This window comes from Phyllostomus hastatus, unplaced genomic scaffold (assembly GCF_019186645.2).
Source record: "Phyllostomus hastatus isolate PE091 unplaced genomic scaffold, TTU_PhHast_1.1 phas_contig_1, whole genome shotgun sequence".
Taxonomy (NCBI): Eukaryota; Metazoa; Chordata; class Mammalia; order Chiroptera; family Phyllostomidae; genus Phyllostomus; species Phyllostomus hastatus.
In genome coordinates this window covers 46,441,012-46,466,087 of record NW_025333498.1, presented here as the reverse complement: position 1 = coordinate 46,466,087, position 25,076 = coordinate 46,441,012, and the positions used below count along the sequence as shown (strand labels likewise).

The following is a 25,076-nucleotide window of genomic DNA, read 5'->3' as shown; positions in this document are numbered from 1 at the left end:
ATTTGAGAAATTGAATTAAATAGGCAAGAATAAAAATGATAATTTAACATTAGGGTCTACAGGGAGGTGATGACTTCAGATAGCAACATTATCTTGTGCAAAATTATTATATTACCTGACAACTGTAATTCTGTCTCCTCAGTCAAAGATTAGAACATTTGAAGTTCAGGCAAAGCTCATCTTTTCTTAAGATGATTCATATCTAGACACAAAGTTAATTTCTCATTTGACCTCCAAACCAGTCACTATTACAAAAAAAATAAATAATAAAAAAAATAAGAAGCACTTACTGTGTATTTACCAAGTAAGGTAAACAATTGTATTGATTCAATTCATATGGTATGTCCAAGATATTTTATACATAGGGAAACAAGAATGGCATATAAGCTATAAAGATAATTGATATTCTGAAATTTATTTTAAGAAGCCATCTGTTGCCAGATGTTTGTAAAGTACAATAAATGTTTGTTGCCTTAATATTATTTTAGAAAATTTTAATACACTGATGCATAAGCAAAGTCATCAACTTACCCTTATACCTATTGGTCACAGTGATTAAAATGGGCAATTCTGACCACTTACTCCATGAAACTTTTTAATCACCCTGGCTGGCAAAGATTTCATTTTACTCTGGGTGCTTGCAACATCCTGTTTATACTCATACCACACTTGTGCCATACTAACTTGCAATTATTCCTGTTACAAAATGTTTTCTACTACCTTCTAATTCCATGAGGGCAACAATCTTGATTTTCAGAGAACATATGATTCATTACTTTTGTTACTATTTCCTGACTATTTACTATGTCCCAGCAACTCTGCAGCCAGGATTCAGACTGCCAGAATTCAGACAATAGTCAACATAGTGCCCTGCAGGCTGACAACAGTCTGCATTGGAGATCAGCTGATGAGTAAGGTACAGAATCTCCTCTCATACCTCTCATACAACAAAGGCAGGCACTATTTCAGTGACAAAGAAATGACAATACTATACCAAAACTAGGTGAAAATCTGTGGAAACTGTGGAATAAATGCTAATCTCTGGTATGAGATGAGTGTGTGTGTGTGTGTGTGTGTGTGTGTGTGTGTGTGTGTGTGTGTGATGAGAGTATTGCATAAGAGCTAAACTGAAATCTGAAGTACAAAGTGTGAATACAAGTTAACCAAGTATGAGAGGCATTATAGAATATTGGTTAATAGCAGGGATTCTAGAGCCATGAGACATAGCTGGATTCAACCCAGCCCCTCCCTCATTGTTCACCACTTACAAGCTGTGTCCTTGAGCAAATTATTTATCTTTCTTTGCCTTAGTTTCCTCTTTTAGGAACATGTTTTCATTTATTCATTAATGAATAATTACTAATCTTCTAACTTTTTTGCCTTGAGTATAGTATAAATCTCAGAGGGTTAGTGAAATTCAATGAGTTAATAGGTATTTTTTAGAACAATGCCTAGAATTTAGTAAGCACTCATTCAGCATAAACTATTATGAGATTTTTGCCCTCATTTTCTTTAATTGACTCATTTTCTTTAAAACAATATCATTATAAATTAGTATAATCTGGCCAGTGTGCAAAATTGCCACAATAGGATACAAACATTTTGAAGAATGGATGCGATTCTCTCCTTAAACTTTCAAATACTGTGAATAAAGAAAGTAGAGTACTTTAAGGAGAGGGACTTCTGTGGGTGAAGAGGATTTAGGGCCCCCCAGTTCTTTAATCATCTCTCAGTGTTTATTGAACATATGCACTCAATTAATATGTGTTCTAGACACCGTAGGAGTTTTTCTTGGGATTACATGATAGAAAGTACACATAGTATATTAATAAAATATGCTTATATGAGTAGCAAGAAAAAGTGGGATTGGAGATGAAAAACCAACAGGAAGTCATCTATTCAAGATGAAAGAGTCAAGGCCTACTTATAGAAGCATTTAATTTTCCAAATATCTAAATACCCTATGTCCACCACCTTGGAACATTGAGAACTGCAGATAACTTATTTGGTTGAGTGCCCACATGGAAACAATACTAGATCAAAACTGAAAAAAATTAAATGAACAAGCAGAAGAGAAACAGACTCATAGATCTGAGTCTGTTTTGACATTTTGCCAGATGGGAGGGGGCTTGGGGAACAGAGCACAAGAGTCAAAAGTGTTATTGAAAAGTGTGGGGAGATTGATAAGTGCATGAAGGCACTAGTAATAATGCTGTCCTTGTCAAGAAAGATTATATGAAAGGGAAGGAAAGGAAGAAGTAAAGGTTTAAAGTGCCTAAGGAAATGGACAGGAACAGTCATGTGTCATTGAAGGAGAGTATTAGTTAACACTTAGCTTTTCTAACATGTCAGTAAACATAAAATTATATATTGTAAATTCTACTCTGTAGAAATCTTAAAAAGTTAATGATCTTTGCTGCAGCTGACATTAATTTGAACATAACATGAAGTATTTTGAGGACATTATTCTCCAAGAGTTACAGTCTAAGTCATTTACTAATATACTGTTATAGTAAGTGTTGTAAATAAGGCTAACTATAACAATATTTGAAATATAATCTAGTTATCTTTATGCCACTTTTAAAACTATATAAATGAAATTTATTTAAGATAAAAATGACACACGGACAAAGCTAAAGCAGGTAGGATCAAGGCTGGGAGGTGGGGATGGGTGGGGCAGGAGGTATGATGAGGGAAAATAGAGAAAACTGTACTTGAACAATAATCAAATATATAAAAAAGAAGAAAAGAAATAACTGTCCCAGGAAGCATATTACATAATGGTTTGTTTTAGTACAAATTCTTTTTTTTATATTTTATTTATTTATTTTTAGGGAGGGAAAGGAGGGAGTGGGAGAGAGAGAGAGAGAGAGAGAGAGACATCAATGTGCGGTTGCTGAGGGTTATGGCCTGCAACCCAGGAATGTACCCTGGCTGGGAATCGAACCCGGGACACTTTGGTTCCCAGCCCGTGCTCAATCCACTGAGCTACGCCAGCCAGGGCTATACAAATTCTTTTAATATTCTCTCTGTTTCTCTCTCAATCCTTTCTCCCTCCCTCCCTTCCTCCTTCTCTCTCTGAGAATTTTTAACCAGATATAGTACACTGAAAAGCTCAAAAGAGAAAGTTGAATAAGTATATAATACTTCTTGATTTCTGATAAAATTTATTTATCCTTTCAGTAGAAACCTAAAAACACTGAGCACATTTTAACAGGTATATGGAATTGAAATATCTTGCCTCCTCAAACAGTAACAGGCAACTTCACTGCAACAAATTGTAACCATCTTTTCATGTTGGATTTATTTGTGTCCTTGCCTATTTCCACAGGTGCCTTTACTATTTTCTTAAGAATGTTGAATTCAACAGCCAGCCCCTCAGAGACCTATTTATAATTCATAGTACATTGATTTCATCTGCTGAATTGATGCCATAAATCTCTCAAAAGGAAAGAAAGGCCCTAATATGTATACTTTCTTTTATTACTTCCTATGAAAAATGCCTCTTCTAACAGTACATCACAGATTTTTTTTCTTAGTTGCCATTTATAACTTCATCATTCAAGTCAAAACTACAAAACTGTTTTTTACTCACATCGATTATATAAAAATGTGAGGTGATTAAAGTAGCTTAGTAGCAGCTAATCATGAAGGACTTGTTAGAAACGTAGCATTATTTGAGCTAAATTTGAAAAAGTTTATACTCTTGGAGGTGACAGAATCAATTTAGTGTCATTAAATCCACTATCCCATCCATGATTTTGTCATATCTTTTCCACACTAGATAATTTCTGTCTCATTTTATTTTTTCACTGACAAATATAGATTTATGTACAGCTCATGTATAAAGCCAGGTAGCAAACAGTACTGTCATACCTCACTACTGGTTATCAATAAATATTATATAACAAAAAAAAAGCAAAAAAAATAAAGTGAATTTCACAAAGTCAAGCCACATTTTAAAGTGTTATTTTGGAGGTTGTAGAGATGAGCTAATAAACACTTATACAACTGTGTTGGTTACAGAAGTTGGGGCTTCTTCCTCTTCATGTGTGTGTGCAGCCCCTTCCCAGGCCTTCCTGCCAATGTGAGTCTGCTTCTTCATTCCTTGAATCTGGACTTGGCCATATGATTTGCCTTGACGAATGAGACATTAGTAAAAATGGCTTCTAAACTGTTTTTATATTTGAGCTAGCTCTCTTTTACCCTGGGACCATGCCAAGTAACCTATTGCATAACCAGAGTTTTGAGGCCTAGTAACCTAGAACACAGGATGCCTACTGCCAGACATATGAGGGAGACCATCCTTGCCAACCAGCTATATTCTGATCTGCCAGCTGGCTAGAGATCTGAGGAGCTGGCACAGACCAGAAGAACCACCCAAGTCAACCCATAAAATAGTGGGATAAAGAAGCAGTTGTTTTAAGGCATTAAATTCAGGGATGCTTATTATAAATTAAAGCTGATTGATACAAACTAATCTCTCAACTTCTAGACTAGGCATTAAAAGTATATAAGCAATTCACTTTAAACTGACATTTAATATAGAAATGGCTCTGATCAGGGACTAATAATCTTATTATCCCCATCCACGCTTACCTATTGAGACCTTACTTGGCAGTAATCCAATATTGGGACATTAATTCATATCTGAATTACTATCTACCCCCAGGTCCACCTAACATCCCTATAATTGCTCTATCCAATAACAGATGCCTCAGCTTGACAGGCTAGCTGCATTTCTATCCTTCTCTCCATTCTTAAGCAGACTCACTAACTATGACAATTATAGAGACTTCTATACATTTTTCAGTGAAGTTTATGTTTTATAATAAACACTGGCCTTCTCTTCCACATGGACATGACCTAGGAGTTTTTGATTTTGCAAACAGAAATCTTATCATATCTTGTAACATGACACCTGAGGTTAGTCTCTTAAACCTGAGCACTTAGCAGAAAAATTTTCTGCCTCCTGTTTCCTTAAGGCTGTAATTCTCAGCATTGAAATCCTAGGACTTGCCCTCGCCTTCTATTCCTTCTATTGGTGTCACTATTCAGACACTTATATAAAGAAATAGGCAACTCTGAGTCTCTGAATAATTCTAATACTGATAATTAAAGAATCTTGAGTTATCTTTGTCAATTCTGGGCCTCCAAGCACTAGGCCACACCTCATAGTGACCTTGGAAAATTTCAATAGAATGTTCCACACTTGAAACAGAGTTCTGTTTTCCTTTTTTTTTTTTCAGATTCAGTAGAGCATTTTTTTTTCTCTGTCTGACTTATTTTAATTGACTTAATGCCCTTAAGATCCCATGTCTCAAATGGCAGAATTTTATTTTTTTAAGTGGCTGAATAATACAATTTCTTTATCCATTCTTTGATCAATGGACACTTAGGTTGTTTACATATTTTAGCTATAATAAGCCTGCAAAACATAGGGTTCAAATATCTTCACAAGTTAGTGTTCTCATTTTCTTAGGATAATATCCAGAAATGGAATTTCAGGTAGCACTATAGTTCTATTTTTAATTTTTTGAGAGATATCTGTACTGTTCTCCATAGTGGCTGCACAAATTTATGTTCCTATCATCAGTGCACAAAGGTTTCCTTTCCTCCACTCCTAATCAACATTTATGATTTCTTTTTTCTTTTGCCAAGAACCTCAGGATTTATTAACGAATGATATTTCTTGTCTTTTTTATAATAGCCATTATAATGGGTGTGTGGTGATACCTTATGGTGTTTTTTATTTGTATTTTCCTAATTCTTAAAGATGATGAGCATCTTTTCATCTACCTCTTGGCTATCTGCATGTCTTTTTAGGAGAAAATATCTATTCACATTCCCTGTCCATTTTTTAAATTGAATCATTTGGGTGTTTTGTTTTGTTTTGTTTTTCTCTTGAGTTGTATGAGTTGTGTATATTTTGGATATTAACCCTTTATCAGATTTGTAGTTACTTTTTCCCATTCAGCAGGTTACATTTTTTTCTTTTGTTGATGGTTTCCTTTTCTTTGAAAAATCTTTTAAAGTTGATATAGTCCCACTTGTTTATTTTTTTTTGCTTCGGCTTCCCTTGCCATTGGAGTCAGAATAAAAAAAAAATCATCACTAAGACATATGTCAAGACATTTACCTTCTACATTTCCTTCTAGGAGTTTTATAGTTTCAGGGCTTACATTTAAGTCTTTATTCCATTCTAAGTTAATTTTTGTATATAGTGTAAGATAGTGATTGAGTTTTATTGTTTTGCATGTGGCTATCCAGTTTTCCCAACACTATTTATTGAAGAGACTGTCTTTTCCCTCTGACTTTTCATGGTTCTTTTGTCATAAATTAATTGACCATAATTACATGGGCTTATTTCTGGGCTTTTAATTCTATTCTATTGATCATGGTGTCTGTTTTATTTTTTCTAGTACTCATCTAAGAATATGCTTATGATTTTAGAGAGGAAGGGATAAAGAGAGAGAAACATTGATGTGAGAGAGAAACATCATTGCTTGCCTCCCATACACCCCAATCAGGGATTGATCAAGCTACCTAGGTATGTGCCCTGACTGGGGATTGAAACCACAATCTCTTGATGTATGGGACAAGGCTCCAGCCAAGTAAGCCACCTGATGGGGGCAACATGCATCATTTTTATGTTTTTATGTTAACAACATACTGTACTTTTTAGCATAATGTTCCTCACAAATTTTCCTACTCCTCATATTAAGTAGCCTCTATCCGTGGTTCCAATGTCTCTTCTTGAGGTATGTCATTGTGTTCCAGGTAGTTGCTCTTGATTGATATAGTGGGGTAAGAGACTTTAGAACAATCAGGCCTGTGTAGGAATCAGAATATGCTACCCCAAAATATCCTACTTTGTCATAAGGATTATTTTGAGCAAAAACACTGAGAAATGTCAAATGTAGGAGATGCTTTCTACCCTTCCCCTATCTATCTAAAAACATGTCATAAATTTCCCTTTGTCAAGGTGTCACCTCTCTCATACCAGGAAGGAAAGTATGATCATTATCACTGCAGGTGAAAAATCACTGGAAAGAGTTTCCCTAACCAACACTTAACAAATTAATATAGGAAAGCTATATATATTAACTAAAGTCGAAGTTAAGTCAGGGGCCTGCTACATGCTACCTGACACTGAACTTGGCTGACCAGAGATTCAAGCAGACCATCAAGAGCTCCAGAAAAGAAAATGTCCTGCAAAGATTGATTAATAGCTACTCACCTACATTTTATTGTCTACTCATCCCATAAAAGGACAACAGACTACAACAAAATATACCTTGTAAAGGTTAAAATTAATCCCCAAATTTTTTTCCATTCCTTATTACCCATACCAAAAATTTCTAATACAAAGTACAGATATAAGCTCAACCTCTAGAGATGGTTGGGGTCTACTTTCCTTCTCTTGTGAGGAGAGTTTACTACTCTGTCTGTGTAGTGGCCCTTCTTGCACATCCTCTCTGCTCAATCAAACCTGCCTTTCCACTTTAACCTCTGTCTGACTCCTGTCTTGAATTCCTTCTTGCATGAAGCCAACAACCCTCATGGCTCAGAGCTCAAGACCCCACTAGAGACTTGTCTCACAGCATCAAAATAACCCTTACCTTCCATTAGTTTCCCAATATATTTACTTTCCTACAATTTTGCTGCTTCTAGAAGCCTAAGCCCCATCCTTTTGTTCACCTAGGTGTCTGAATTTATCACTCTAGATTAAATGGCATGTAAGTCCCTGGGGCTAACTGTTTCTCTGTACCTTCAATTCTTTTCTACAAAAGCTTCCATGTACATGTAAAAATTAAAATTAAAAAGTATGTACTTTTTTTCTCTTTTTAAGTTATTATTTGTCAGTTTAATTCAAATTTTGCCAACCAAAACTTAAGAGGATCGAGTAAAATTTATTTCTTCCCTAACCTTCATAACATGCTACCTCCTGTGAGAGACTCCAATATATCAAACAAATGTTGAATTCATGGAAGCCATTGACCTCCACTTTACAGCCTACAGCTGAATGAGGGGACATCCCATGTCTCTTTCCCTTCACACTAATCATGACTCATTCAACTCTGCTCTCCAAAATCAATGACTATGTTACCCTCTCTCTTGAATAAAAATTATCCCTTGCTTCATCATTGCTGACTTCCTGTGCACAACTTTCACCCTGTATTTCAATCCTTTTCTTATCTTAGTGATTTCATTGTCTAATTAAACAACATTCTATTATTGCTTTCCAATAGTCTCAATTATCTAAATAGCTAATCTGCAAATTGCTTTAGTTAATAAAAGTGTGATAACTAAAAGTCATTTATTTTGTGAAATATAAACATTTAATAACTAAAATCTTACATTTTGAAAATCAATGCATATATGATATATAATAAGCAAACTAAAATAATACATTTTAAAAGGTGATATTTTTACCTTTGAAATTGCAAAAAATAAAAAATTAGCATTATCAAATGTATTTCTGGCATTCAAAATAATATAGAAGTAGATAATTTAAAGAAAAAGAAAAAGACATTTTCATTGAAATATAATTTAAAAGCAAGGCATTGCTACTAATAGTCTTGAAAAAATAATCTGAAAGTATAAAACCATTCATTACACTTTTAGATTCTAAGACAAATATGGGAATTATATCTTATTATAATTTATTGAAAATATCAAGCCAGATATGTGACAAAATTTAATGTCCATAAATAAAAAAGAGAAAAAGATAGGAGGCCACTACCATGTCACTCAACATGTGTTGCTAATGTAATTTAAATTCTGAATTACAGAATTTATATATGTGTGTATATGTCTCTCTCTCTACATATATATTTGACCAATTAAATTATTAATATGTTTTAGTACTTACAAGAGAGACTTTATATTTGTTTTTATTTACTATCTGAAATGCTTTAGGTTTATAGAAGAGTAGAGGGAATGATATAAAAATTTAACAAATCTAGCCCTGGCTGGTGTAGCTCAGTGGATTGAGCACGGGCTGCGAACCAAAGTGTCGCAGGTTTGATTCCCAGCCAGGGTACATGCCTGGGCTGCAGGCCATAATCCCCAGCAACCACACATTGATATTTCTCTCTCTATCTCCCTCCCTTCCCTCTCTAAAAATAAATAAATAGAATCTTTAAAAAAATTAACAAATCTGACAACTTTGCTATAAATGTTTCAGATTTTTAAAAACCAATCAATATGTTGTAAGTGTGGTTGGAAATATATAATGCTCTCAATGCCATTTCCCTTTTATACTACCAAGATAAAGCAAAAGGATTGTGAATGATATTAAACATTGAAAGAATAGAATAAACAGTTGCAGATAAGCATGGGATACACACTATCAAGTTTGATCTAAAATATATATTCTTACATGAGTAAACCTATTAGATGCTGAACTCACTGGTTATCAGGTAAATGTATATTAATACAAGTTTACTTTTTATGTACTAGATCACCATAACATAAAAATTACAAAATCATTGTTATCATAAGTTTGGAAAATAAGCCTCTTTATAGACAGTTGATGAAAACATAAAATGATGTGATCTTTTTAGAGATTCATTCAGCTATAAAAATAAAATAAACACTTTGCAATTATGTTCCTAGGATTCTATGCTAAAAAATATCATGTTTGTGAATAAACATACTTATATGGGCAAATGTACATTGTGACATAATGATGAGATACCAGAAACAGTTTAAGTGTTTATCAAATAAAAATGGCTAAGTAAATTATGTTATCCTTAGTATAGCATCAGTAACAGGCTTTCAAAAGAATTAGATAGGACCTTATGTACTGAAGTGAAAGCTTTTAGAAATATATTGTAATTGGAAAAAAGTAGCTGAATAATGCATGTAGGATTGTTCTATTTTTGTAATTACACACAGCACACACACATGCATAAAGAAAATTCTTGAGGCATGACAGCCTTCAATTATGAGTAAGTAAATGAAATTAATGTTGTACTGATGAGGCAGAATTTTTAAATCCACATTACTTGAACACTTTACAATAAATTCACATAGTATTTTGTAATTTAAACAGTAACAAAAGTGAATGACCTCAGTATAGTAAAATTGGAAAAGGGGGGAATATATAGAAGTCACATAAAGATAGAAAAGAGAGAACTGCTGTATGAGGAAAATGAAGATAATCCCTTTAAAAGCTGGAACACAGGAAAGAGTTTTCTAGAAATTATATTGGTAATCCACACAATATTATGCTTGAGTAAATATTTAAAATACTTTAGAATGTGAAGTTATTTATTTAATTATATTTTCTTATTATGACTATATATAAATACACTATATAAAAATATATAGTTATATATAAATAAAGATCTCTTTGCAAAACCACAATTCACTGATTATAATTAAGCAGATATTCTTAAAGATACAATTTTACTCACTGGAATAAAATTAGTAAATTTTATACTAAAAATTCATTTCCATGGATTTTAATACACTTATTTATAAGAAATGTTATAAAGGCATATATTGAAAGTTCCATGACTAAAAGCTAATAATCACAATATCATGCTGTATATACTAGCACTTAATTGCTTCTTTGACTTTTGGATAATTTAATTGCATTCATTCTTGAATATAAACTTTAAGAAACTGTAATTACTACATGGAATTACAACTCTAATTTCTCTGCTAATCCAAATGATACTTGTTTCCATCAAAGTATTTAAAAATAAATTCTTATACTTACTTTCAACAATTACTTGTCTGTCTTCCCAGTTATCTTTAATAAGCTGTATATTTCCAAAGTGTGCATCACTGTAAAAGATTCGGTTGGTACCTCTTCTTTTTTGATTATAGTCAAAAGCCAAGGCTATAACATTCTTGAAGTAATGTGGATTCTCGTATGGTCTTATTGGTGAATTTAAATTGGTTTCATCCGAAAGATGTATACTTTTTAATATTGTTCTCCCTGAATACAGCAAATAGCCTTCATGCCTTCGGCAAGTGACTCCATCCTCTGCCAAATATCCGTGGGCACAAGCACAGGTTCTCCAGGAACTTCCTCTGTACAGACAAAGTTGCTGACACCCACCATTGTCCTTGGCACAAACATTGGTCCCTAAAGATGAAAAACAAAAAATATACACACGCATTTGTGTTTTATATTATTTTCTAAATATTTTTCTAATAAAATATTAAAAATTTAATATTGAATAATTTGTCTTTTTATTCTTAATTTTTAGACTGGTCATTAAAATATCAAACACTGTAAAGTACTGAGTTTTTTATCACTCAGTACTTAATCACTCAGTACTTAATTTAAATTTTCAATTTCTTATTTCAGAGTTCATATCTTTTTGCTTCCTTCATTATTCAAATAAAAGCATTAGAATTTTCCCTCAATCAGCTAGTTAAGTGTATAAATTTTTTGAAGAAATACCAGAATTATAAATTATAGGTACTGTAATCTTTGGCATAAGTAACATATTAGCTTAAAATATGAACTGAGTTCACAAATAAAACACATGCTACTTTATGTGTTATGTGTTTATAAAGTATGTAAGGTATCAAAGCAATTTATGTCTCTAATGTGCCTCATACCCTAAGAATATTGGTCAAAAGTTTGTTACTCTGGTTTTGAGTGAAGATATAATATGTTATTAATTCCTTTGATGTGAAGAAAATTAAATATAATTTTATTTATTTATTTACTTATTTATCTTCACCCCAGTGTATTTTTTATTATTTATTTTAGTGAGCCAGGAAAGGACAGAGGCAGAGAGAAAGAGAGACAGAGACAGAGAGAGAGAGAAGCATTGATGTGAGACAGAAACATACGATTGGTTGCCTTGACCAGAGATAGAACCCCCAACCTAGTGAGTGTCCTGACTGGAAATTGAACCTGCAACCTTTTGGTGTATGGAACAATGCTCCAACAAACTGAGCAACCTGGCCAGGGCTAAATACAACTTATTTAATAAGCATAACAACAAACATTATTTAATAGAGGTAATTTTTGTTTAAATATCCAAATCATTGCCATATCAGTTTGATAATACACACTTCAAAGAAGTGGTGACTTTGGTCATATTTCACTCTAACAGGAAACTTCAAAAGCCATAATCAATTTATATACTAAAATGTAATCAAAAACAAACTTTTTTTTCTTTATACTTTCTAATATGCCAATTGGGTTTTGTGCTTTTTTACTGAATATGTGCATCTATCAAGTTTTTCTGTATTACTTAGCCCAAACCTATACTGAACACATGCCAAGCTCATAATCTGTCCATAACATGTAGTGTCCTAGGCAAAAATATCTATGGATAAACTATTATGTATTTATTTCATTAGGCCACTATATGACTTTTATAAGAAATAAGATTTCCCCTTCAAAAAAAGGCTTTTGAGGTTTTAGACTCAAATAAAAATTAATCCCTGATATGTTTCATAAATATTAAAAATAAATAAGATAAATAAATAACAAAATATTTTCACTGTATGAGAAGACTGACCTTTCTCTCTTACTCGGTTAAAGATTTTAACCTCCTTCAGGTTGACTCCAAGACCAGTTCTCATGGTTATGGTTTCTGTGGCATCATTTTTGTGACCCCTTCTGATGGACCCATTGGCATGTGCTCTGCCAAGAGGATGAATATGTATGATCAACACTTTTTAATTCAAATCAAGCCAGTTAATTCAGCTCAAGATAACAGTCCAGCAAAAGGAAAGAAACTGACTTGTAACCCGTGATACTGAAATGGTTAAGTCTAGGATAGAAAGAGTGATGGCCTTTGCTGTGGAAATTACATGGTTTTATGAGATCCTTTTTGTGACCTTGCTGAGGAATGGTTAATCCTACAAGGGCAAAGCAACTGGCACCGAAATAATATTTTGAGACTCAAATACTCATGAAAAAATAAATTACCTGTCAGACCAGTAGATGTAAGCCCCAAAGACTGTAACTGAAAACATATCCACATTGCTCCCTGACAGCACCATCTCGCGATTCCCTCCGGTCTCAAGGTCAATTCTTTCTATTTTGTCTGTACGAGCATCACACCAGTACAATTTATTTTCCTAAAGATCAATTGAAATATAACATTACAAGCTTTTTTATTGTTTTCTTAAGAAAATGAACACTAAAAGGGGACTAATGTAAGTTGGCAGTTGATGGTATTCTCAATACTTAAAAAAAATCCAACAGACCTCATAGTCAATGGAGATGCCATTAGGCCATGCAATTCCCATGCTTACGAGGACAACCTTCTCTGAGCCATCTAAGCGAGCCTTTCCAATGCAGGGCATCTGTCCCCATTCAGTCCAGAACAAGTAACTGAAATTAAATTGTTGATTTATAGTAATATTTAGATAGGCACAAAAAGACATTATTAAAAATAATACCAGTAACATTCATTCTAGAAAAACAAATACAACATATTCTAGAATCAATATGCATGCATGTTTCATTGCAATAAAATATTTTTATTATATAAATATTTAACTATTCATAGAATTTATGCAGAAAAACTCAAAATCCTACCAAAATTCTTTTAATACAAGCCACTCCTTATCTGAAATTCTATTTTGAAAACTGCTTGCCTAATTTGCTCTTTTTTTTTTCACATCTCAAGCATCATTTCCTTCGAGAAATTTTCAGCATTCTCTCTGATTATTGCACCATGTAATCTGTTTCAGAACATGGGTGAGAGTGGCACATTTACCTTTGTAATTCTGTACAGGGTTATTTTTCATTAATATTTTTGCCTCCACTAGCCTATCAGCTCACTGAGGACAGTGATCTCTTACCTTTTTTTATTCATTATTAAACCTGTATCACTAGGTAACTAGAATATTTTTTAAAAAATAAAAATTAGTGTAGGTAAATATTCAATTTATGGATGTATACATGAATGCATCATAACTTTCAATTCTGTCCACTGCTAAATGTAACTACTCTAATTTGAATTTTAGAAATTGCCTTGTGAAGCCATATAAAACATAGATTTATACAAAAGCAGACATTCCTATTTTAGCAATTTTGTAATATAAATAGTAATGTGGAAGAAATGTAAAATAAAATAAATATAGAATGAAAATCTAGAGCATACTGTAATAACACATGTAAAAAATGAAATATAGAAAAAACAGAGGTATATAATTGATGATTTCTTTCACTCATTCATTCATTCATTTATTCATTCATTCTGCAAATACAATATTTATATTACAATAGAGGAAGTCATGCTTTCAGATAAATAAGATCTATTCATTTAAAGTTACATTAACTGAAATTTTTATTCAACTGTTAGACAACAACAATAATTAAAGTTGAGAAAAATATGGCAATTATTGATTTAGATAAAAATGGGATTGTATTCTATGCATATTAGAATTTATGTACACATATATAGATGATAAATCACACACAAGAAGTGAAAATGAGATTGCATATAGAAAAAACAAAGTTCATATTTTATATCCACTCAGTGGAGAAATTATTTACCTAAGGAAGAAGACACTTAAAGTATATGATTTATGTGTATTCCCTTTATGCACATTGTTTTGATTTAGTTTAAGAGTTGAATTTTTCCCTGAAAATTCTTTTTTTAAAGATTTTATTTCTTTATTTTTAGAGAGAGGGGGAGAGAAGGAGAGGGAAAGGAACATCAATGTGTGGTTGCCTCTGGCACACCCCCTACCAGGGACCTGGCCCACAATCCAAGCATGTGCCCTGAATGGGAATCCAACCAACAACCCTTTGGTTCACAGGCCAGCACACAATCCATTGAGCCACACCAGCCATGACTGGAAATTCTTTATAAAATACATGTGTTGAGTTTATAAGTAGACAAAAAAAGAGGTGTGGCTAGAATCCCAAGTATATCAACTCTGAAGAAAGTTTCATTCATATTTATAAAGTCTACAAATTAGAAAGGGAAACTTTTATAGCAAGGAATCCAACTAAAATTTTATTGGTTACATCTAAAATGAAGCAGGCATGATATTTTTAATCTTTATATTAAAGTTAAAATTTTTAAAACTTTAAGTGAGACTAATTATATTAAAAATATTAAAAATAAAATAATGGTTTAACTGGAAGGTAAAATGTGTTGCTCCATTTGGAGTTATAAGGACAGATTTTGGCATTAATAATGCTCTTAAAAGAACTAGCCAGTCATTGTGTTAAAATGGCAGGGAATGTTGTACTCTGAAGGAGGCATTTTGGGAGCCAGGACACACACATGATTACTTATTCAATCTAATTCTCATCTACTTTCTCATACTATAAAGTTCAAATACAGATGAGAATGTTTATAACATATCTTTTATTTAATAGTAATTTGCTTTCAAATTAACTAAATGAGTAGTAAAGATAAATTTTTGAGTGAGAAGGCTAATTCAGGTACTTAACATGTTTAAGCCTAACTCTCAGAACTATAAAAATTGCAGCTCAGGACATTAATAATTCACAATCTCATGGCTGATAAGAGTTCGCACTAGGAACTGCATTCAGGCTCTGTTAACCCAGGCCTGTGCTGCCCTCTCTATGATATGTTGTGTCACCAAAAATAAATATAACAGTAAAATAATCTTATATCAAATTCAATTTTTCTTTAGGTATAAGGAGTATAACAAAGATCTTCATAGTTTAAAACAAACAAAAAACACATAAAAATTGTTAATGTTGAGGAACAACCCTCTCATTTTTTCCCAAGTACTTCCTATTCATTCAGAGTTTGTAATACATCCATGCAGAAGGCTTGGATGAATGGAAATAAAATTAGAAAAATTTTCAAAATAAAATGATCTTGAATACATTTTCAGTAGTGATTTGATAAATTATCATGATATATGAAGCTAAATCCGATGGCAAGAATCATTTTTATAAATAAATAACTTATCAATTTAATAAAATGAAAAGACTGCATGCTTACCAAAATATATCAACAGTTTATAAATATATGGAAAAAATAATTTGTTCTATAAACTAAAACTCAAAGTAAAGAGAATTAGCACTTTGAGAAACTTTGGGGCTTGTAAACCAAATTTAGAGAAAGAACAGTCTCTAAGCATATAAAACTATAGGAAAGAAACTTATGCATAATTTAAGATAGTAATTTATATAGATGCATTTGAGATATTTTTAATGAACAGAGTCTTTGTATCAAAGTATGATCTTTAGCAATGGGAAGAAATGAAAATCCTTGTCTCTGGTGTTTGAAACACCATGAAAATTAAGATTCAGTGATGATATTAAATATTGATATTTTCTCCATTTTAGTTCAAATTTTTCTGTAGTAAAGTTTGTTGGATTGTATGATATACCCAAGAAAATTGTCATTGCAGTGTTAGCTTGGTAAATCTAGCCCTGAAAATACTTCTCAAAGTTATTCCTGACCTAGATATTCTCAAAATAGTCAAAATCACATACTGTGTGATATAATTGAATTCTCTTGATAATAATTTGTCCCAAACTGACAATGTGCTTAATTACAGAGGCTTATAATTACAGAATTTAAAACCCCAAAATTTAGGACTTCTGCTCAAGAGGGAGGCAAAGGTAAACATACTTCGCCTCTTTGCACAACTACAGCAGAAATTACAACTAGTCTATAAAACAAATATCACCTAGATTCATGAGAAAATTGAGATGTATGGATGTCCAACAGCCAAGGATTTAAAGAGGTCACATTGATCTAGATGGACAGCAGGGGTTGAGATGCAGAGAGGCATGGAGACATGGAGACACTGAGTAGCGTGGAGAGGTGGCAAAATGGATGGTCCCACATTCATGTGTGGTAGATAAAAATAGGGAAGGATACTTGGGGAGTGAGCTATCCCAGTCCCAAAGCAGACCACCCAGCCCCAGGTTCCAGAATCAGGGAGATGAGTCCCTGTAATTTCTGACTGTAAAAACCTTTGGGGGTTGGAGCAGCGGAAGAAATTGTGGGATTCTCAGGAAACTCTTAAAGGGCCTGTAAAGGTCTCAGGACGTGTCACAGACCCACTCGCTCTGGGATTCAGCACCAGGACAACAACTGGAAGGGCACAGGTGACATACATGGAGAGAGTGAAGTGACTAGCAACAGGGTAAGTGTCTGGAAAGAGCTTCCTCCCAGGCAAATCTCCAGAGGCCAGGGAGAGTCATTGTCCCCTCTCTGAGCTCTCTTCCAAACAGGGCCAAAAAGCAGTGAAACAGGTTGTCCTGGCCTGGAGATTACCTAAGGCCCCACCCTACGTAATTCACAAGTGCCTTTTTAACAGTAGGCCACACTACTAAGACAGGGAGTCAAAGCAGTTATACCTAATATACAGAAACAAACACAGGGAGGCTGCCAGATTGAGAAGACAAAGAAATATGGTCCAAATGAAAGAACAGAACAAAATTCCAGAAAAAAAAAACTAAACAAAATGGAGATAAGCAACCTATCAGATCAGAATTCAAAATACTAGTGATCAAGATGCTCATAGAACTCACTGGGTAGTAAAACAGCATAAAAAAAGACCCAGGCAGAAATAAAGGTTGCATTAAGTGAAATAAAGAAAAATCTACAGGTAACTAACAGTGGAGAGGATATAGCAGAGAATCAAATCAACAGTTTGGAACATAAGTAAGGAAAAAAATCATTCAATCAGAATAGCAAGGACAAAAAAGAATGAAAGAAAATTAGGATAAAATAAAGTGCCTCTGTGACATCTCCAAATCTACCAACATCAAAATCATAGGCATACCAGAGGAGAAGAGGAAGAGCAAAAAACTGAAAACATATTAAAAAATAATGAAAGAAAACTTCCCTAATTTGGTGAAGAAAATAGTCATACAAGTCCAGGACAGAAAGAGAGTCCCATACAAGTTGGACCAAAAGTGGGCAACACCAAAATATCATAATTAAAATTCCGAAGGTTAAAGATGAAGAGAGAATCTTAAAATCAGCAAGAGAAAAGCAGAACTTATTAAAAAGAAGTTCACATAAGACTGTCAGCTAATTTCTCAAAAGAAAATTTGCAGTCCATAAGGGACTAGTAAGAAGTATTCAAAGTGATAAAAAGCAAGGACCTATAACCTAGATTACTCTAGCCAACCAAGCTATCATTTAGAATTGAGAGCATATAAAGTGCTTCCCTAAAAAGGTAAAGTTGAAGACCTTCATCATCACCAAGCCATTATTATATTAACTGTTAAAGGGAACTATGTAAGAAAAAGATGATCAAAATATGAACATTAAAATGGCAATATATTCTCAACTATCACCAACTGAATCTAAAAAAAACAAACTAAGCAAACAATGAGGACAGGAACAAAATCATATATACAGAGACCATTTGGAGGGTTATCAGCTGGGAAGGGGAATGGGGAGAATGAGGGTAAAATTGCAGGCATTAAGAAGTACAAATTGGTAGGTACAAAATAGACAGGGTGATGTTAAGAACAGTATAGGAAATGGAGTAGGCAAAAAACTAATATGCATGACCCATGGACATGAACTAAGGGTAAGGGATTGCTGCTGGAAATGGGGATACCAGACAGAGAGGGGCAAATGAGAAAAATTGGGACAATTGTAATCACATAATCAATAAAATATGTTTTAAAAAACCCACAAAATTTAAAAGGAAACTTTTACACAATGGAATACTATGCAGCATAAAGAAAGAAAGAGTTCCTACCCTTTGCCACAGTATGGATGGAACTGGAGAGCATTATGCTAAGTGAAATAAGCCAGGCAGTGAAAGACAAATACCATATAGTGTCACCTATAAGTGGAACCTAATCAACAAAATAACCAAACAAGCAAAATATAATCACAGACATTGAACTAAAGAACAAACTGACAGTAAACAGAGGGGAGCGGGGATAACAGGTGAAAAAGGGGGAAGGGTAAAGTCAAGGAAAATGTACAAAGGACATATGTACAAAACCAAAGGGGAGTAGGATCAAGGGTGGGAAGTGGGGATGGGTGGGGCAGGGGCAGTAGTGGGGGGAAAATGGAGACAACTGTACTTGAACAACAATAAAAATTTAAAAAGAAACATTCAAAAGTGTTTTGAAGGTTTATAGGAATACTATTAGAAATCATCATAACACAAATATCCCTATCATTTTCATTAGACACAGAAATCCTTGGCAGAAAAAAATGTGCAATGGATAAAAATCATAAGTTAATTTCCAATTAATTATTGATATTTGGATAATAGGTAAAAGCCTGTGTTTAGTTTTAGCTGAAATGCTCCCAAAGGCTAGCATAGTTTCTTGTCCCCAAGTTTATTGGATTTATCATAAGGCAATTATATTGATATTAGAATTAATTTACACACAGGTTCACTCATAAAGGAAAACATATCATCTTATGTCATAATTAGATTCAAACTGAAAAATATACATTTACGACATTATAAGTGTCTTTGAATAATTCCAAATACACTGCTTTTATGAAATAAGGCTACATGGAAACAGAGCTCTGACTTTGGTAGGGGAAAGGTAAAGAAGTGTAAAGGAACAAAAAAAAGAAGAAGTTTAAAAACTGTTAAAAATAGAGTATTAAATGTCTTTTGATATTTTAGTTATATAAGTTATAGTGAAAACCAACTCATTTGAATCAATTATTTTCTTTGAATTTAAGATTCCCTTGTTGACTGCTAACCTGTTTCTCTAAAGCACAGATTTGGGTTACAATTTTTACTATAAACTTGTTATTTCTTCCCTTTCCTATTCATTCTCTATGAAAGTGTGATTTAGATACTTTATCAGATATACCAAAGAAAAACTGGGATAATAAAAATTTCCCTGGTAGCACAACAAAAGGAGATTGTGTAATTCTCTTATATGAACAGTGGACTGATGGAGAATAGAATCAAGAATATCATTGTGTCCTCTGTAGATTGGGGGTCAACCATGTTCTAATGTGTCTGCAAAACGTAAAACAAAAAATAAAACAAAAACCTACAGATTATCAATAGCAGCCAGATTGTATGCAAGTATCAACTTTTTGACAAAAACTGCTTACAATTTACAGTATCTTAGTTGTTTCACTAGACTCACTTGAAACTCATATTAATTGAATACCTTGTAGGCCAGCATGGCAATGTCTCCATATTCAGACACAAGCAAAATAATACAATATTAAAAAATTTTAATATATTTTACAAATACATGAATTGAATTCCTTTCCCCATGAAAAATACAGTATAATGCAGAACCTTCTCTATTCCTGTCATGGTTTCACTTCAAGTCTGAATGTGTTACTATTACAATGTACAAATAACGACCACAGAGTGCAAAACACTGCTAAAAAGAAGAGTCTAGAGACAGTATTTTTCCATTTTTTATTGATACTTTGGTGGATGATTCTTAAATATATTCTTTCATTTCAGTCATGTACTCATTCAAAATATATTAAGTAGTTATTAATGTGCTGGGTGGTGATGATACAAAATAAATGGGATTTATTGGCTTCATGAAGCTCACTCTTTAATGACAGAGGCAAATAGGTAAATAAAGTACTTTCTAAGATAATACTAATAGAAATGGTTAAAACTTATTAGTTGTAAGTCTCTCTAAGTAATGAATTAGGGGTTTCAACACAGAAAATGTTGAAGTACTGGGGTAAGAGAATTTGTCACCTAAAAACAACTTCAGAAATGAACTTTTATTTTGAGCCAAAATAAAAAGATACAGGCCATCTGAGTTGTTTTCTCTTTCTGTTTAAGCTTAAAATTATTGTTATCATTTTTTTAATGATTCTTAATTTGGTGTTTGTTACATTTGATTTCATCTTGATTTACTATTTTGTGACATTGAATAATTATATAAAATTCTTATTTCTTATATAAAACACAAAAAATAGTGTCAGTCAACACTGGAGAAATATAGAGGAAATTTTTTCACAAAGAAAAACTTATTTGGCACCTGTAATCCCATAGCACGTTAGGCTTATCACCCTGAATTATATTAATTCCTGATTTTATTTATGTATTGGTACCCCGTCTCACTGTTCACTCTCCTCTCATTTTAAAAAATACATACATATGCATGTTCACTATGATATTAATTTACTATTTACATGTTTAACAATGGTTTTCTTGAGTGAATGGTTCATCCTTCAGTGATTATTGATGTTTTCAATAAATTATATTTGATGTTTCCTTATAATCTATGAATTTTCTTATGAAATATTTAACACCTAGTCTCTTATACCCTAGAACACGGGTGTCAAACTCATTTTCACCAGAGGCTACATCACCCTTGTGGTTGCCTTCGAAGGGCTGAATATAATTTTAGGACTGTATAAATGTAACTAATCCTTAACTAGGGGCAAGGGGCTCAGTGCTGCTGCCAGATAGAAATAAAGTGCTGGGCTGGATAAAACAAGGTGGAGGGCCAGATTTGGCCCACGGGACTTGTGTTTTGCCACCTGTGCCCTACACTCCTAGTAATCAAGAGCTTATTTAGAATTCTGAAAGTATTATACAGATATTTTTAGTATTTTTCATGACCTCTAAACTGTCTTATATATCAATTAACCTATGCTGGATATTCTGCATTTAAAAAAAAACTGTAGCAATATCAACAGGTAAATAAGATATTGTTTGGAACTTCCCTGCCTAGTTTCAGAAGCTATAATCCTCCATGGCTAAGGTTGTGAGTAAAGGACCTTGGGACCATAAGCCATTAAGAAGACAAAGCTTATCTTCCTTGTAGGGGCACTGCCTCTACCCACTTTCACTTCACCTTGCTTGACCCCAGGCAGATGACTGGTTAGCCAATGATGAGAAAGATTCCTTAAAGGAGGGTTGACCTAAGACAGGCACGGTCTCGAAGGGGCCCCCAGGAAAGGACACAGGGTGCTATTGAAAAGGGGAGTGATGGACCCTCACTCCTTGGCTTTGACAAAGCCTGAGTCCTCATTCTGTATGCAAGAAGTCTCTTAATCTCTTGGCTGTCTTACTTCCCCTGCCTGACTTAAGCCTGAAACAATGCCTTAAACCTGAAACAATGCAGGAGGGCGTGTGGCCCTGTGCTGGAAATGGTGGGTTCCCTAGGAAGATCAGGCCTAAGAAAGAATGCATAAAATCCTATAAAACCTACTTTGTTAATACCCTCAATTTAAATGATAAGGGTCCAAGCCTGAAATGAGCTTGTTTCCCCAAAGTGTTCTGGCCCATTAGGTATCTGACCGGGACTCAAAATAAGCCCTCCAGTTCTTTGAATGTTATCTATTGTTTGATTATTACTGCCTGACAATGACTGATGAGCTTTACATATATGCCCTGTATTCCTATGCAGATTAAACCCAACAAAAGCCCATTGAGGAATAGGCTCCCGGTCCTTCTCCTTTGACAGATTGGCCAGCTTTCTTCCAGAAGCAGATCTCATCTTGGTAAATTTAATCTCATCCAAGGCAGACTGGAAGTCGGGGTGGGGTGGGGAGGAAGGCTCTGCAGGCAGAGCCCCCAGCAAGATATTTTTCAAATTTGTCTTTTACCCTTTACTATGTTTTTATGGATCAGATCCCTTGAGAAATTAAGGAAAGGTGCTATATTTTTTAGTGTCTACCTTTGGTTTTCATCAAAATGGCTTTGGTGGTCTGGGCCAGGGGTACCCTCTTGCAGTGAGAGATAGCATGACCTTTCTGGCCAGATCTCTGCAATCAGCCACATATCTGCAATTGTATCTCAGGACATATTGATAATTTCTTGTCCTTCTTCACTCCTTTTGGAGAAAGAGATAAAATCCAAGATTCATGTTTGAGGAAAGAGGGTATATCTTACTAAAAAGGACTGGATGAGTAAGACCTAACTAGCTTTGTAAGAAAGGTAGATGTCTGCAATAGAATTTTTGCGACAATCCCTCATGAAAAGTACTGTGACACTTCTTCTTTCTCTTGTTTTCCTAATTTCATATGCCTCACTCAGAGGGAAGTGGCTATGATCTGGGGTATAATTGTGGTATTCCTAAGCTACTTGAGCATCATGGTATTTTAATACTATGTACTAGCATTGAGATTCCACTATTATTTCTATTGTAAATCAAATTTAATTCCATTTTGTTTTTGTAAGTGTTGCTTTGACTTAAAAGCAAAATAGACTCTAGAAAATGGTGTTAAACTATACTGTATATTCTTGTTAGCTCAAAAGATGTTAAAACTGTCATTCAAGACCTTCTGCATGTTGTTAAGCATATTCTAAAAGCATATCTATCTGCTTTCATTTATATACAGAATCAATCAAAGAACATTTGACCATATGTACTTGAATATGAAGATATATTGTCAAGCTGAATCATTGCATTGGAAAGAAATACTTTTAAGTGAGTTATTTATAGTCATAGAAATATAAAGCTAAGTTAAGGAAGACAATGCACATCCTGGGGCTTAAAAAGAAATAAAATGACAGAATATTCCTGCTTCACTTAGGATCCAATTCCATGGAAAGTTAACAGATGTTTTTGATATCATACTATGATCTCATATACATAATTTTTTGTTGTTATAAGTAGAATATGGCTTTTTAGCATAAAGAAAATTAATATATTTCAATTTTTAATAGAAAGTGATGGCTTACCAAAAAAAGTCACAGGAGGAGACAAACTAATTTTCCAAGCTGAACTAAATTTATATGCACTTTCTATCTTGCATTGGCTACATTTTTAAGAGACTGCAAGTTTCCTTGGTTGAAAAACAGGCTTCATGTCTACTTTTCAAGGCATATTTACAGTTTGGATTCAGTTAATTTACTCCATTATGATTCATGTTTTCCCTTGGATATACAACCTGTCATGTTTTAACTTCAAACAGAACATTAAAATGCTATATTTTATTTCTATGATATGAATTTTGATAGTTATCTATATAATAGTACTTTAATATTAATATTTGAAAAACTTATTTAGACTGGTCATTTTTAAGTTGTTTTTACCCTCTACTGAACTCTAGTCAGTGAACATGTAGATAATTTATAGCAAGGAACTTATCACTAATATATCTAAGCAGGACTAAACATTTCAGAAAAATAAGCTTAATATTTAAAAAGGTATATCAATTTTTAACTATGCATTCTGAAAACAATATCTAACCCTGTGATTTATGTAATACTTAATTTTTTTAAGAAAAGGTGAGGGTACAGAGGTAATAATATTTAAAATATTGCTACATAGTCCAAGATTTTGTGTTTTGTGGAATGAAAATAAATTTAAGGAATCAAAACTATTTACTGATATCCTCTAGCTGAGTCAGTGCTGAGCTTACAGTTGCAATGGAGAGAGTATAAAATCTAAGACATCTGAAGAGAAGAAATGATAGGATTTTGTGGAAGATGAAATAGGTGATGAGAAACTAAAGAAAAATTTAAAGTAAGTTTTTATCTTGTCAGGACAAAAGAACCATGATAAAATTTTTAAAAATGCCATGGATAGGGATGGAATGTAATGCAGGTATTAAAATATAAAAACATGAAAATAAGTGTAAAAGGTAAATATAGCAAGAGAGAAAATGGCATTCAAAGCCTTAAATGAGGAGAAGAATAATAGAGGACACATGCAATGCTAAGAGGACATGTCTGGAGGAGGTCAGGGAGAACAAGGAAATGGAAAGTTAAAGAAGGTAACAGAGAAAATGAATTACTAAGTGGATAATTAATGAAAAAACTGTATAGAAGAATGCAACTGGTGTGATAGCCGAAAAATAAATTATTTGGCTTAGGGTACTGATAAATTTAGAAGTGTTTGAAAAGAACAGAATCTGAAAAACCATTTCAGAAGTTCAATGAAGAAACAATGGATATAGCTCTCAAGAGATTTAGAAGTAGCCCTGACTAGTGTGGCACAGTGGGTTGGGTGTCATCCAACGAAACAAAAGGTCTCCAGTTCTAATCCCTGTCAGGTGTGTGTCTGGGTTGCAGGCCAGGTCTCTGGTTGGAAGCATGTGAGGGACAACCAATCAGTGTTTCTCTTGCATAGTTTCTCTCCCTCTCTTTCCGTTTCCCTTCCCCTCTTTTGAAAATAAATAAAATAAAAATAAAAGAATTTAAGAAGTAAACATATGTTAAGAAATAAGACATTGGTAAGTTTTACTTTTTATCCTTTTTTTTTCAAT

The 25,076-nt window shown here is 33.4% G+C and overlaps 1 protein-coding gene across 1 annotated transcript in view; it reads right to left on the bottom strand.

Annotated features, from left to right (window-relative positions):
* LRP1B (LDL receptor related protein 1B) overlaps positions 1-25,076 on the bottom strand; it is a 1,811,620-nt gene that overhangs the window by 431,522 nt on the left and 1,355,022 nt on the right. The window contains exons 39-42 of the mRNA XM_045853515.1: positions 13,195-13,321; positions 12,914-13,065; positions 12,501-12,625; positions 10,733-11,104 (exon numbers count right to left, since the gene is read on the bottom strand). Of these exons, the coding sequence (XP_045709471.1) occupies positions 10,733-11,104; positions 12,501-12,625; positions 12,914-13,065; positions 13,195-13,321 (776 nt within the window). The remainder of the gene's footprint in view (positions 1-10,732; positions 11,105-12,500; positions 12,626-12,913; positions 13,066-13,194; positions 13,322-25,076) is intronic.